Source organism: Drosophila arizonae, chromosome 5, assembly GCF_054131065.1.
Source record: "Drosophila arizonae isolate 15081-1271.41 chromosome 5, UAZ_ARI_1.0, whole genome shotgun sequence".
Classification (NCBI taxonomy): domain Eukaryota; kingdom Metazoa; phylum Arthropoda; class Insecta; order Diptera; family Drosophilidae; genus Drosophila; species Drosophila arizonae.
Window position 1 is genome coordinate 6,348,984 of NC_142925.1, and position 16,425 is coordinate 6,365,408.

At 40.2% G+C, this 16,425-nt stretch overlaps 2 protein-coding genes across 9 annotated transcripts; both read left to right on the forward strand.

Moving 5' to 3' along the window:
• Nucleotides 1-2: 2 nt before the first annotated feature.
• On the forward strand, nucleotides 3-9,388 carry Dp1 (satellite-binding protein 1 Dp1). The gene is made up of 7 exons (XM_018010351.2): nucleotides 3-140; nucleotides 1,608-1,686; nucleotides 4,604-4,685; nucleotides 4,758-4,996; nucleotides 5,078-6,931; nucleotides 6,993-8,354; nucleotides 8,428-9,388. The coding sequence occupies exons 3-7, from the start codon at nucleotides 4,655-4,657 to the stop codon at nucleotides 8,833-8,835; spliced, it is 3,894 nt and encodes a 1,297-aa protein (XP_017865840.1). The 5' UTR covers nucleotides 3-140; nucleotides 1,608-1,686; nucleotides 4,604-4,654; the 3' UTR covers nucleotides 8,836-9,388.
• A 970-nt stretch (nucleotides 9,389-10,358) lies between these two features.
• LOC108615693 (tumor protein D52) lies at nucleotides 10,359-16,299 on the forward strand. Of its 8 annotated transcripts, none has more exons than XM_018010375.2 (6): nucleotides 10,359-10,908; nucleotides 13,325-13,449; nucleotides 13,649-13,809; nucleotides 13,957-14,016; nucleotides 14,195-14,399; nucleotides 15,308-16,299. In XM_018010375.2, the coding sequence occupies exons 1-6, from the start codon at nucleotides 10,899-10,901 to the stop codon at nucleotides 15,413-15,415; spliced, it is 669 nt and encodes a 222-aa protein (XP_017865864.1). In that variant the 5' UTR covers nucleotides 10,359-10,898; the 3' UTR covers nucleotides 15,416-16,299. The 8 variants fall into 8 exon arrangements, with proteins under 8 accessions (XP_017865864.1, XP_017865866.1, XP_017865869.1 ...); XM_018010377.2 differs by having other exon boundaries at nucleotides 14,195-14,357; XM_018010370.2 differs by lacking the exon at nucleotides 10,359-10,908 and adding an exon at nucleotides 11,854-12,623 and having other exon boundaries at nucleotides 16,029-16,299.
• The last annotated feature ends 126 nt before the right edge of the window (nucleotides 16,300-16,425 follow it).

Sequence of the window (16,425 nt, forward strand, 5' to 3'; positions counted from 1 at the left end):
GCGCTCGACTGGCAGCACAAATTTCTTTTACCCACAGCGTTGCCACTACGGAAAACGCCATGTGGCAACACGCCTGCATTTTGCCACGTTCGCTCAGTTGCTCATTCATTCACTTTACTTGGAGTTGATATCCGCTTCGTGTGCGTATTGCAGTTCTAAGTAGAAAGTTTTTAACTAAAATTAGTTTAACTGTTTTAAAAAAATGCACTTAAGTGCCAACAAGAAACTGTGCGCGCCTTATTGAGCAATTGCAATGCTACAAGTTAAAAAAAATGTGCTTAAATTTACGTTTTGTGTGGGTCGAAGGAAGGCGGCGGCGGCGGCGACGACTAGAGAGAAAATTTAGGCCGCGGCTGCCGCAACGTGGAAACTTCTTGCTTGCATTTTACAAAAATGAATTGAAGTCAAATGCCCACGATCGAGTGCACATGCGGCAATAGTTAAATATACGAACGTTTCAAATCATGCATATTCAAATAAAAAACAACGTGTTTTTTAATAGTATTATCACAACCGTACGGGCTTGTCTGTCGCTGCCAGTGTCGCCGCTGCTGCTGCCGTCGTTGTCGTCGTCGTCGTACATCGTGCATGCACACAGTTGAAGACACAAAAGTCAGAGCCATATTTCGTTGTCCGCTGCGGCGGTAGCGGTGGAGGCGGAGACTTCACGCATACACCAATAAAACTAAGCACACACACATACAGTGTTATGTATATGTGTATGTAAGTGTGCCTATGTCCGATTGATGGCAGCGGGAGCAGCAGCAGCAACAGCAGACATAGTCGGCGGTATTTATGCTTGTGGTAGTGCGCGCGTGCCTCTGTATTGTGTGTGTGTGCGAGTGTGTGTCGGTGTGTGAGAGCACAAGCCATACGATTTTTGAACTTTTAGTATTCCGTCTTTCACATACATATATTACATTCAAATAAAATGACCAAACTTTGCGGTCGCTCTGCCACACGCTCAAACAAGTTGAAACCTTAACAGATGAAGACACCTTTCACCCACTTCAAGTGGCAGCAGTCGCTCTCACAGCAGAATATTTACTACTACTACGCACTAAGTGTGCTCCCTTACTCTTTAGCTTCCGCCTACACACACACAGAGCCTAATAAGCATACGCACACATATTTTATGCTCCACTTTTTATGCACTCAACTGCAGTAAGAATAACAAAAACAACAACAATAATAATTGTCCAATAAGTGGCCCGCATGTTTATGCATAAAGGTCGCCGTCAGCTTTTGCCATAGGGCAGCGTTCACTCACTCTCTCTCTCCTCCTACCTCCCGCTTTTCCTGTACACTCTCTCGCCCGCTCTCTTGAATTTATGCACATTTGTGTTAATAAACACGGGGCAGAGGCTTGCCAACGCTGCCATATGCTCCACCAATTGCAATTGCATTGCAGAGCAGCGCATTTGGGGCGGCAGCACGAAAACATGTTTTTCCTTTTGTTTTGTGTGTGGTTATTTTTTTTTTTTTTTTTTCTAATTTGAAATTGATGCAACGTGCCATCTTTATTGCCTTCTGCTGTTTAACATGTTCTGATTCACATTAGATTAAATAATTAAAATTCTTGTACATGTTCATTGTGTATTTTGCAGCTGGAGACACGCCAAGTTGATCAAACTGGATTTTGTTAAAGGACAAATATAGGCCGGATTTTTTGGATTTTACAGTACAGTAAGTTGAACAACCTGCATACAAATATTTTTACGATCATGAAATCCACTGTATATTTTTGTATACATTTGCATAATTAAGCATTTTACACAGAGCCCAGTGCTGGCAACTTTCGAGCTAGTCTTAGAGGCAAGGGCAACATAAAAAAAATCAGCTAAATTTTATTCAAAAATGCAGCCAAGTCTCAATCTGTCGGGAAAAAGGCGAGTTTGACAACACTGCTTTGCCAGCTCCAAGAAGTAAATGTCTTCTTTTGAATACCTGCAGTCGACTTTCATGCAAAACTGGCTACGTCAAGGTTTTTTTTGTTTGTACAGCTACTCTCTTACACATACACACATACGTGCCTATGTATACCTGCTTCAGTTCATCTGACAAGAGGAGTACCGTTAAGCCAGACAACAGGCACAATTTGCTTAAGTAACAGCATTTAAATTAATATTGGTCTAAGCACCTTACCAAAAAAAAAAGCTGAAGGGAAAAAAAAAAACAATTTCTATATGTAAATGTGCATAGAAAATGCTCAAGCTGAACTTTGGTTGTCTTGTCGACGTCAACGGCGCTGCAGCGCATGCATATGCATAGTAGTATTTACATATGTATGTGTGTTTCACTTTGTATGTGTATGCGTGTGCCTTTAATTTTCTGTTACCTGTGTGTCTTTTCGAGCTTGCCTCGAAAGGTGCCAAGCCACCAATACAAACGCAGCGACAAAATCAAGAAGTGCGCATGCAGCGCAGAGCCACAACACACATACAACTACAATTTCATTTACGTTCACATAAGTACACATACAGATACACACACACACACACTTGCCGATCATTTCATGTAGTTGCCGGCTATCATCCGGTTTTATGGCTCCCTCTCGCACAACTCCCCGCCACACCGAGCACTTCGTCAAGCTTGACTCTCTCGCTCGCTCGTTCGCATTTAGCGTGTCTCTTCTTTTGACACATTTTTATGCGCTCATGCGTGTGGAGCATCAATGACATTTACGTGCAGTTTGTAACGCTTGCGCACGTAACATGTAGATTATCTTGAAAATGTTTAGGAACAAAAGTGAAACTAATTTAAAAATATAATAAATAATAATTTAGAGATGCACCGATAATTTCAAAATTCATTCTGTCATATTAACTCTAGCGTTGGCTGTGTATGTGTGGTGTAATTTGTTGCAGAGTATTTTCTTATCGGCTTGGCACAGTTCGCTTTCCTTTTTTCGTTCATTTTGTGTATGCGCGTGTGTGTGTGTGTAAGCTGTGTGTATGTGAAATCAATGGCGGTGATAGTGGCAACGTCTTGTGTTGTTCTTCTGGCTGCTGCTAAAGCAGAAGAAAAATGTAGGCTAAAAAACTTGTTGGGCGCTGATTTAGAAAACCACACACACACACAATCAGCCAACCAGGTTTGAACAAGTGCATGTCTAACGGTATTCGGTTGAAATACTTTTGTACGAAAGAATGTTGCTACTCTCGATCTCTCTCTTAGCCGTTTCTTAACCTTTCACTGGTATAAACCGGAGTTTTTTTTTTCGTACGTACATACTAATAACAGTATTTATTGAAGTATTTGTGTACTTGCAGTGCACTTGTAAGTATGTTTGTGTGTGCGTATGTGTAGTTATATCTCGCCTCTTATCAGCTTGATCGATAAGTATCAACTATTTGCTTTGAAAATTTTTGCCAGCGTGGCCGCTGATAGAGCAACAAAACTGTCCACTTATCACCCGATGCTCAAAGCGGACCCTCATATAAAGTCAACGTATGTCTATACAATGTATGTATGTGCTTATTTGCCCAATATTTTCGCATAGCTATTACGTGGCCATTTCTCGTTCTGTATAGTTAAAAAAAAAAAAAAAAACCTAATGTCTAATGTCTAACGCTTAAATAGAATTGGTTTATCAGCTGAGCGAGACCCCAGTCCTATGCCCGACTCTACTACCTATAGAAGCAGCAAGCGTGTTATCATCGGAGCGTCAACGACATACGGGTCGCGCTGCCTTATCAAGACCCAAAGTTGATTTTTATGTGCCTAATGCCTGTGTTTCTGGTTTATCTAGGATTTATTTTCGTTCGCTGCCAAGCAAGCAAGTGAGCGAGCGAGCAGCAAAAGAAAAATAAGAGAATGTTGAATATATGTACATATATGCATACACATACATATATATATATATATATGGATATATGTATATACAAATAGATGTATAATAGCTCGGCTTTCGGAAAGTTCAGTTAATGCTAATCGACAGCTGTTCTAACAATAATTGTTTGTCATTGGAAACTTCAGATATTTCAACTAAAAATAATGCCTCGTAAACAAATATTTTTAAATTTATTGGGCCAGTAGTATGATCGGAGTTCAATGATACAACTGTCTATGCAGGTGATCATAATAAAAGAACTTTGATTTTTATAAAGCTTTAACACCAAATGTATAGGCAACATTAATAGAAAAGTAAAGATTTGTTATTATAATCCATACGTCTATGAGAAAAGTCCCATTGATTATTTGAATCTGGACTTTGAGCTATACCTATGCATTGATTATGTACAAAATCTTTTTGAAATAGGCATTCTAGATAAGAGATGCTAATGAAGAGAGGCATGGAAAGGCATACATGAAAAAGTTAGAGATAACGAAATATGATGGAAAATGGGTACTGCATTAGATAACGAAATACACAATAGTTATGAATGCGAACGGATATAAGAAATAGATCAATAAATACTTCTCAATATGACCATCAAAATGTTTATCTATCTAGATATTTAATAGTAATATTCCGTAAAATGAAATAATATATAATTTGAACGCATTCTAAAATAAACGCAGTATTTCATAAAAATTTCCCGCTAATAACTAAATGATTCCCTGCATTTTCATTTATTATTTTGCTTTCTTTTACTTCTAGTGTTACTGTAACGACTTGGAACGAAAAAGGACTCTTCTCTTTTTTTAAGTAATGCAAGCAGCAGTGATGGAGGAATCTAACGGTAAATATCTTTAATCTAAGCACCTAATCAGCTTCTGTATACATTTTTATCGATCTTTCCGTTCATCGGTAGCAACTACTATTGAGCAACAACCAAACGCACTCAACAATGGCCAGGAGCTGGTGTCGTCCAACGATCAGCCATCGTCGCCCACTCCGGCAGCCACGCCCACCAGCAGCACCGGCACCGACAATGCCCAGCCCACGTTTAGCTATGACGATCTGTTCCCGGCTTTGCCGACGAACTCGTCATCTGGCGCACCCCTTGCAGCGCCCGCAATTGCGCGTGTGACTAGCTCGCAGAAAACTCAGGTGAGTGTAAGAACAACAGGTGTTGGACATACACTTTATAGAATGCCATTAAGACCAGCAAGTGTTTTTTTTTTCTGTTAGGTTCTGCATGTGCCTATGGAAGAGCGCAAATCGACGGAATCGGAGAAATTCGGCGAAGGCGAATCGAAGCGCATTTGCCAGCAGATAACGAAGGAGACGGGCGCTCAGATTGAGATTGTCAGCGGCAAGAATCAATCGCTAACGTTCCTGATCAAGGGCAAGCAGAGCGAGTTGCTCGATGCGCGTCGCAAGATCCTCATGAGCTTCTCGACGCAGGCCAGCCGTCAGGTGAACGTGCCTCGTGAGCATTATCGCGTCATCCTGGGCAAGCGTGGCGACCGCCTGCGTGAGCTGGAGCGTGCTACATCGACTCGCATCAATATCCCACATCAGGGTGATGAGAGCGATGTGATCACCATTGCCGGCACCAAGGAGGGCATTGAGCGGGCCGAACAGGAGATACGCCAATTGTCTGCGGAGCAGTTTAAAAAGTCATCGGATCGGATAACGGTGCCGAAGATCTATCATCCGTTCATTGTTGGCCCCTATAATGAGAATCTGAACAAGCTGCAGGAGGAAACTGGCGCCAAGATCAATGTGCCGCCGCAGCAGGTGCAAAAGGAGGAGATCATCATTTCGGGCGAAAAGGATGCTGTTGCCGCTGCCAAGGCCAAGGTGGAGGCCATCTACAAGGAGATGGAAAAGAAATGCTCCACGGTCAGTGTTGAGGTGGCCAAGCCACAGCATCGCTATGTCATCGGACCCAAGGGCTCAACCATTGCTGAAATCCTCCAGTTGACGGGCGTTTCCGTTGAGATGCCACCCAATGACTCAATCTCGGAGACCATTACGTTGCGTGGTCCTCAAGTTGCTTTGGGTAATGCTCTCACTGTTGTCTACCAGAAGGCCAATTCGGTGAAATCGGTGGAGATCAATGCACCGCATTGGATCCATAAGTATGTGATCGGACGCAAGGGTGCGAATATGAAGCAACTCGAAGAGGATTGCCCCAATGTCAATGTTAATTGCTTGGAAGACAAGATCAAGCTAGAGGGTGATCCCGAGAACGTGGATCGGGCTGTCTCGTACTTGAATGACATCATACGCAACTATGAGGAGAATTTCACTTACGAGGTGATGACTGTGAATCCATCGTACTACAAGCATATTATTGGCAAAGCGGGCGCCAATGTGAATCGCCTCAAGGATGAGCTGAAGGTGAACATCAACATTGAGGAGCACGAAGGCCAGAATAACATACGCATCGAAGGCCCCAAGGCCGGTGTGCGTCAAGCGCATCGGGAGTTACAAGAAAAAATCGACAAACTGGAAAATGAAAAGTCAAAGGATGTCATCATCGATCGTCGGCTGCATCGCTCCATCATCGGTGCCAAGGGCGAGAAGATTCGTGAAGTCAAGGATCGTTATCGTCAGGTGACAATTACGATACCGACACCCCAGGAGAATACTGATATTGTTAAGCTGCGCGGTCCCAAGGAGGATGTGGACAAATGCCATAAGGATCTACTGAAGCTGGTCAAGGAAATCCAAGAGTCATCGCACATCATCGAAGTGCCAATATTCAAGCAATTCCATAAGTTTGTCATTGGCAAGGGCGGCGCCAACATCAAAAAGATTCGCGACGAGACCCAAACGAAAATCGATCTACCCGCCGAAGGCGATACCAACGAGGTGATTGTCATCACTGGCAAAAAGGAGAACGTACTGGAGGCCAAGGAGCGCATTCAAAAGATTCAGAACGAACTCTCCGATATTGTTACTGAAGAGGTGCAAATATCGCCCAAGTACTACAACTCCATCATTGGCACTGGTGGCAAGCTGATCTCCTCCATCATGGAGGAGTGTGGCGGTGTAACCATCAAGTTCCCCAACAGCGACTCCAAGAGTGATAAGGTAGGTCTATCTTCTGGCATATATACGTTACAATACAAAATTTAATCCTGTGGATTTTCAGGTCACGATTCGCGGTCCCAAGGATGATGTGGAGAAAGCCAAGGCCCAGCTGCTGGAGCTAGCCAATGAGCGGCAACAGGCCTCGTTTAGCGTGGAGGTGCGCGCCAAGCAGCAGCATCATAAATTCCTGATTGGCAAGAATGGTGCATCCATACGCAAGATTCGTGATGCGACGGGCGCACGCATCATCTTTCCCTCAAACGAGGATAGTGACAAGGAGGCCATCACTATCATTGGCAAGGAGGAGAGCGTGAAGAAGGCCAAAGAGCAACTGGAGGCAATCATCAAGGAGTGCGACGAGGTTACTGAGGGCGAGGTAATCGTTGATCCCAAACATCATAAGCACTTTGTGGCCAAGCGTGGCACCATTCTGCATCGCATCTCGGAGGAGTGTGGCGGCGTTATGATTTCGTTCCCACGTCCTGGCACCAACTCCGATAAGGTGACCATCAAAGGCGCCAAGGAGTGCATCGAGGCAGCCAAGCAACGAATCGAGGAGATCGTTGCCGATCTGGAGGCGCAGACAACCATTGAGGTGGTCATACCTCAGCGTCAGCATCGCACCATTATGGGTGCACGCGGCTTCAAGGTGCAGCAGGTCACCTCCGAGTTCGATGTGCAGATCAAGTTCCCCGATCGTGATGCCACCGAGCCCGTCGAACATCTGACCAATGGCGTCAATGGCGACGGTGAGGCCAGCGGCGAGGGTGAGCCAGCGGCGGAGCCGGTGCGTCAATGCGACGTCATTCGCATCACCGGACGCATCGAGAAGTGCAATGCTGCAAAGCAGGCATTGCTCGATCTTATACCCGTCGAGGAAGAGCTGACAGTTCCTTTCGATCTGCATCGCACCATCATTGGACCGCGCGGCGCCAATGTGCGTCAGTTTATGTCCACGCACGATGTCCATGTGGAGCTACCGCCCAGCGATCTAAAGTCGGACATCATCAAGGTCTCTGGTACGCCGGCTCGTGTGGCCGAGGCACGCGAAGCGCTCGAAAAGATGATTGCGGACTATGAGGCAGATCGAGCTGATCGCGAACTGCGCTCGTATGTGCTCCAGATTGAGGTCGATCCGGAATATCACTCAAAGCTCATCGGTCGCCAGGGTGCAGTCATTAATAAGCTGCGCGCCGATTATGATGTCAATATCTCGCTGCCTAAGCGCGACGATCCCAATCAGCGTATTATTTCCATAACTGGCTACCAGGCCAAGGCCGAGGCAGCTCGTGATGCCATCCTGGAGATTGTCGGTGAATTGCAGACGTTGCATCGTGAGGTCATCGAAATTGATACGCGCATCCATTCGCACATCATTGGACATCGTGGACGCACCATCCGCAAGGTCATCGATGATTACAAGGTGAGAGAGCTGAGTGAATGGAATAACTGGTAGAATCCATCCATCATTCATTTGTTTATATATTCATATTTAGGTGGACATCAAATTCCCATCATCTGATGATGCTCAAGCCAATCCAAATGCTGTGACCATCATTGGCAAGGAGGAGGATGTGGAGAATGCCAAGGAAATGCTCTTGAGCATGGCTGAGGATTATGAGCGCGATTACTTGGAGAATTTGCCGCCATCGCCGCAACCGCAAACGGTGGGCGCCTTTCTCACTGGTGGCGCTGGCGCCAGTTCCGGTTCGGGTGGCGGTAGCGGTGGCAATAGCAATGAGAACGGTTTCATCATGAAGGATGCACCGTGGGAGAAGAAACAGCAAGCCAAGAATCTAATTGCGCCCAATACCCAATCGCAGGAGGATTTCCCGGTGTTTGCCGCCGGCGGTGCTTCTGTAGCGGCCACGCCCATTACCTCGGTGTGGGGGCCGAAGAACTAAGAGAGAGTAAATAGTCCAATCAGCGCCAGCTGCAGAAAGCGACGGGGATTCGGGGTAAACGAAACGAAACGGAACAGAACGGGCGGGCGGGCGTTGAGCAGCAGGCGTGCTCGGTCGGAGTCCTTAGTCGAAAACTAGTGTCAAAAACAAAAAAACAAAAATATGGTACAGGTTGTCTCTCTCCCTCACATCACCCTCTGTCTCTCACATACTCTCTCTCTCTCTTTCACTCACTCTCCCAGGAGCTTTTCTACAATGCAATTCAGAAACAAACAAAAAACGACAAAATGTTCATAAGAAAAACTATTTTTATATAATTTGATACAGAGAAACTCTGACCTACACACACACTCACAAACACACACATACACATACTCAGACACTTGAAATTGCATTTATACAAAACAAAGAGAAAAACAAAACACACTTTAATTTAGCGCCAATTTCTGCCCATCCTCAACCTATTACTCCTTGTTTCTGCCCCATTTTCTTGGTTTGCCCTCAGCCAGCCCAAAAAAAAAAAAAGAAAAAACAAACGAAAAAAAAAAAACAATGACTTAATGCCAATTTCTTTTTATAACCATATTTCATTTCAATGCATAAATATTCTAATTAGTTCAAGCTACTTAAATTTAAGCAGAAAGTTCAAGGAATGTTTTGTTAAAAGTGGTTGCAACAAATTTAATTGATTGAAACAAACACAAAAAACAATATGATATTTTATGAAACAAAAATGAAAAGAAACCCAATATAAATTTATATATAAGCAAAAAATGTTAAATATGTACTTTTTCGATTGCTGCTCTATTTTACATTACAAATCAATATTGTTTATATCCAACTGTTTTTTGCTGCGTATTTCGCACACAAAAGCTGAACCGAACCGAGTTATTAGTTTATTATATATTTTTGGGAAAAACGTGCGTGTTACAACGTTTGAAATGAAATTGCAATTGAATTATATTCAAAAGATGTACTTTGAAATTATATTATATATATTCTTATTGGTATATATATATATATATATAAATATATATATGATATGATATGATACAAAACGCACGCCTGCTTTTGCTCCAGTTTTATATCCCATTCACATTTCAAAATGAATATAAACATTTTAATTTTGTGCAATCATCTTGATTTATATTAAATTGTTTTCGACTTATATTTTCCACTTAACAACTTTCAATATATATTTATATGTACACACGGCGCTCAGACCCTGTTTTATGATTTAAAGTTGAAACACGAAAAGTATGAAAAATTAAAACAAAATATAAAAAATATTACCATTTTTTTACTACCAACAAAAACAAACAATAAAAAAACGATAAAAACAAACAAAATAAAACAAATAAAAAACGTAAACCAATTATTTAGTTTGATTTCCATCATTTTTAGTTTATTCTTTTGTTTTTCTTATTATTTCTCTTTCGATAACAAAAACAAAAAAATGAGAAACGGAAAGAAAAAAAAAAAAAACAAAAAAGAAACACCAAGAAAAACAGACCTGATATTGTAAATTTTTTAAAATATACATATTTACAACCAACTGCATTAGTAACTCTAAGAAAAAGTAGTAAATACAATACAAAGTATATAAATGTATATATTTTCCTATATTAACGGACGTAAATCAAATGTAAGAGCGAAACGAAGTGACGAAGTAAGCTGAAAAGCAACAAAAAATATGACATGACAATTTTCACTTATGCCATTTTTTTCCAAAGCAGGTTATTCAAATACGAAAAACGATGTATTTTTATTTCTTTTGAAATACAAAAAAAATATATATATTATATATTTCAACATATATACTGTTTTGAATTTGGCGCTGCATAATGTATTAAGCAGCTGGCAACGCCGCACGCTCGACTATCGATAAGCCTGTTGGCCTGACTGACCATCACTAATCTATCAGAAAGCACAGCCACTTTTTCCGTGCTTCTTCTTTCGTCAAAGTTCTTGTTAACAACAAAAAAGTAAATTGTCGAAATTGTGCTGAAACCCAATTAAATTTCAAGCTGCAACATTAAGGAAAACGCAAAAACAGCCCAGCAATGGAGGATCGTAAGTGTTTGCTATATATAAAAATATGTAGAATATCGGCTGTGGCCTTTGACACATCTATTTGCCGCATGCAGTTGAGAAAGTGGTCGCGTGTTCACCGTGATCCCTGGTTCGCTTATTGGAACCTATTCTTTTCTGTCGCGAAACTAGCTAATTAGATGGCGGGTTTAACTAAAAAAGGCATTTCATTGTAGGTGGGAAGGCATATAGGCCGACTGCACAACGGGTAGCCTGTTTACAATTTAGATGAGTCATAGCCAAAAGTCTGATTGGATTGCCTGCTTGCGCCTGTCCCTCCGCTGCGGCTGCAATGCATTAAACTCGTGAGAGTTATTTCGACAATTGCCACAAATTCAAAATCCATTTAAATATTTACATTATCGATGCAAATTCTGACAACGTGGCAAACAGCTTGTGAATCTGCTGTGGCCTTTGTGTACAATTTACATATTGTTGCATGAACAACAACAACAACAACGGTAACAATAACAAGCCCTGGCAACGCCTCCCAATTCGCCTAGTTTATTTTTAATTGAATATAGAACAACAAAAAATTAACTATGGCATATAACAATTTTATTACATTTTGTGGCTTGTTTATGTTGCGACGTCAATTGCGGACACAAATCATTTTCAATATAATTTTCCATATCTCTAAATTGAAGGAGAGAGAGAGAGAGAGAGATTCGTACAGTTTGAGCCAATCTTCCACTTGTTGATCATGCAATTCTCTGGCATTGCCAATAAGAAAACCCTTGATAAACAGACTGAAGAGAGAGAGAGAGAGAGAGAGAGAGAGAACGAATACGACTGCAAAGACAATCTTGCAGTTTCTTACTCTTCTTGTAAAGTTAAGCTTTTGCGCTCTCTCATCCTCTCGCTGTTTGCTTTGGTGTTGCCAACTTGTTGAGTTACAGTTACAGTTAGTTCGGCCAGCAGAGCTCTGCAAGCTTACCAATTGGAATCTGGGCTCAGTTCAAGTTTTGCTCTGTCAGCGCGTGGCAGCAAGAGAACGCGCTTTAGTTATGTTTTGGTAGTGGAAAAAGGGGAAAACGCTTTTCAGACATGAATCTGTAGAAAGACTATGGGTAAAAGCAGAAGAACCGAAACAAAGCAAACAAAATACAAAACAAATCTGTTCGGAGCGATCGCTTTGAAATGTACGCCGCCACGTTCCAATTAGAAAGTGCTCGCTGTTTCTGCTGAACATGAGATAAACCACACAGAGACTGGGCGTGTGTGTGAGAGAGAGAGAGAGAGAGCCAGAGAGGGATACAGTATGGGAAGCGAATCGGAGCCTGTCAGCTTGGAGTTCATCGAGGATTCTTATTTGCCCCGCATCGATGACATCACCACAACCCCCTCACTCGATGAACTGGAAATAGCAGCAGACACTGAAACTGATTGGTTCAATGAAACGGCCGAGCATTATCTACGCAATTTGACACTCGATGAGATCTTCTATGATGTCGATTCAGATTATGCCAATACGCTTGAACTGCAAGCCGTCGAAACGGAATTCATGGCAGCCAAGTTGTCCAATCAGACGCCCTCGTCTTCTATTGCGAAACGTTTCCGTCTAAAGTTCTTAACGAAGCGTACAATGCGCGATGTTAAGGTCACGTTTATAGACTTCTCGAAGCCCTATCTGGCAAAAATATCAAACAGCGATAACTATAAACGATTTCTGACTATAGGTCCTAGCGTTGCTAAAGGTAAAGCTAAACAGTTTTGGGATTGGGGTGGCTCCAATGAGACTGGAGTGATTTGAGGCCGAAAGATTTCGTAACTTAGAACTTGTTTTACTGTAGTTTACAGTAGTAAACCGTTTAGCTTTATAGTACAGTGAAAGCGTACTACAACAAATATTCATGCCTCTAGTGTAGCGAGGGTAATTTGTCAAATTACCGAAGCTGTTATTTGATTTATTACATATTTTATATATACAATTCTTTTTTTTTTTTTTTTGTTTTTTTTTTTGTTTGTCGCGAAATTCAAATTGGGAACACGACTAACACACTTTAATTGCTTCGTGACTAATCAGCTTTTCTTAATTCTCTCTATTTACCTCTTTGCTTACGCTATACGATACAAAAATAAAAACAGTTTGTGAGTATTCAGTTTTGGTTACCTACAACATATTTGAACATATTTTATGCATATTTTGATAAAAATTTTGAATGAACCAACTGAAATGAAATTCGATATTACACAGCGCATGATAAAGTCTTTGAGGAAGTTGTCTTCCATGGAGGTACATAAAAACCAAACCTCATTTCTTTTGGATTTATTATTAATATACAAAATTTACATTTTCGCCAGCTCTTTTTAGTTAGTTTTCTAAAAGTAGTATTTATATACATATATATTACTAGAGTACCCTGTTTAACTGTTTTCTATTTTAACTTTTGCTCAGATAATAGCGCCCATTTGTCGGAGCCAGTATCGCCAGCAGCGTCTGTAGCATCTGCAGAGATTGCAGCTGAATTTGCTGCGCTTACCGTTGAGGAGAAGGAACAGAGACGCGCTGAATGGAGTCAGGTAAGTGCTGAATCATTTAGTCATTACGAGGGTTGCCTGAGCAAATTGTGAGCTGACAGATAAATTCATTTACTTATTTTAATTACTTTATAAAGATGATTACAATTTTGATATTAACCACAATTATTCAGGCAACCTTCGTACATCAAATATTTGTTCTACATTTTATATCTAATCTATATTTTTATTGCTCTTTTAGGAGCTGGCACGTGTTGAGGAAGAGATCAATACGCTGCGCACGGTGCTGGCCTCCAAGACGCGTCATGCTTCAGACTTGAAGCGTAAACTGGGTATTACCGTCTGGAAGGAGCTAACAGACGACGTCAATCAGGGCGTTAAGAATCTGAAAGAGAGTCATGTGTAAGTCTTCAACGTAAAGCGACAGAGACAACTAAATAGCTAGACATTTAGATTCGATTTAGATTTTTGTTAATCTGGCTTTTCTGTTTGTATTTGCTTTATTTAAAAATTTTGTGAAAATTTGATTTTGTATTGCATTCCATTTAGTTACCAATCAGTGGAACAGAGTGTGGGCAACATATCAAAAGCTGTGCATGAAGCACCACTGTAAGTAAAAGGATTGTCTGCTGTTCCATCTATATCCCCTCACATCCAAAATTTCTGCTTTTGTATGCCACTAACAAAAATTGCTTTCACATGTAATAATCTCTATCTCTCTATATGTACAAATTGCTGTATTTATATTTTGTATATTTATTAATGTCGTACAATTTTCTGTTTTCAGTTTCCAACGCACGGAATCGGTTTTGAAGACAACGGGTGAGAAAACGGCATCGGTATTTGGCAGCATTACGAGCGGCATTACGTCGAAACTCTCACAAATGAAAAATTCTGAGTCGATGCGTTCTATTGAAGCCTCTGTTGGCACTGCCTATGAGAACGTTAAAGTAAGCTATGAACAGAACAATTTTTTGTGCCAATCTAATGCGGTAACTACTATTTTTATTATAAATATATATACTCAATATATATCTCTCATACTATACAGAGGTGTGTGGCTAGAAAATAATGAGACTAACTGTTTGATTTTGATTTCATTACATATATACTTAATGTCACCTTGGAAATGCTTTATATATTAGTTAAATCTAATTGCTTCTTGTGTGAGAAACAGCTGACAGTTTCGTGCTAGTAATAAGGTAGCAAATGTAATTGTGGCCAGCTGAATTGGGCTAGAAAGTTGCTGACTGATTATATGAGACACTGTTTAAGTTGTGAGAATTGTAGGGCCATTCGGACTCGTCAGCAAATAGCGTTTAAGCTTCTCGTTATATGTTACTCAGATACCATTCGTAACTAACGTTAGCGTCTCTCTTTGTTTTGCTGTTATTCTTAACGAAGGTTGGTAGTATATGTTTTGCTCTTGTACAATTTCTAACGATCGTTAAAGCCTCACTCTCTCTTTATTCTTAGAATACTTCCGCTCTCACAAATCTATGATTTCGTGGTGTCGACAAAGTTTTTTCATCTATTATGATTTCTTGCTTAGTTATTAAAACTTAATATTAATAACAATTCGCTGCCATCAGACAGAAATTATATTTAGTCTCATTATTTAGTTGCCACGCCTCTGACACGTTCTATACCTAATATACAACATTCGTAACTAACAGAGAATTCCCACACCCATACCCACGCACACGCACACACGCACACCCACGCGCCTACTTTAGCTAGCTATGTACCTTTTACACTCTCTGGGGCTTACTTTACTCTACAATTTTAGTTTGAACTATTTAATAATCGCATGCTAAATGCAAGCTTTTTTTTCGTGTCTTGTGTGTTTTGTCTAAACAACCTGTGTTTCGGTTCTCTTCTATTTCTATTTCTATTGTAGACGAAGGTGACATCGCGTTCGGGTTCGGTATCCAGTTTCCCAGATGCTTTAGATGAGAACAATTCATCATCGGGATTGAATTCACCTACAGACTCTCTAACAAAATAAAAAAATAATAAGCCAACATAACACGAGCTGCGTAAAATAATCAAAAGGAAAAAACAAACACAAAATAAAAGATATACAAAATTACACACAGACACACATACATACACAAAAAAACATACATAAATAACACTTAAATACATTTATACACGTAACACGAAAAACGGAATTTAGTTATTTATAAATGAATACTGTGTGTTATTAATATTACTATACTATTATACTATTATAAATGTATGTTTCATAAATTTAACAAACTTTGTTGCTAGCATACATACATACATATATAATATATATATGCATGTGCGTGTGTGCTTTGCATTCAATTCATAAATTGTTTTGGCTTTAATCAAATGGAACAGTTCATAAAACTTTTAGAATTTTTTATGCATAAATTTATACAAACATATAAATGTAACTAAGTGTCTGCTTTATACAAATATGCATTATTAACATATTTAACACACAGCCACACACAAAAACACACATGAAAAGTAAAAAAAGCAAAGTTCATTCCTAACTTTTTTGCCGCTCGACTTAGCAAAAGAATATGTGTATATTATATATCAATATATATATGTATATTTTTATATTTTCATTTATTTTTTTTCTATAGACTTTGGGTCGTGTGGCTAAATGGCGTACATAAGAAATTTATTCCAAAATTTAATTTAAAGTTATTCTAAAACAAATTGGAGCTTGCAAGCTTTTTAAAATAAATTGATTATTTAAGAAGAACGAGGAGAAATGGCCGTTGAATATATACAAAATTTAAAGCACACACACACAAAGCTAATACGTTGCAACTATACTTGATCTAAGATTTGCTATATGTGTATGGGAACTTTAAATAAAAACTAAAATTTTTGTGCCCCAATCGAAGGAAATGTTTGTTTTGATTCAATTTGAGTTTAAATATAGCGCCAAGCTGTCTGCTCTCTCTCTTTCTCTCTGGTTTGACCAGGGCTGCATAAAATTTAACAACAGCTGCTGCTAAGCAACAAAAAACAAGC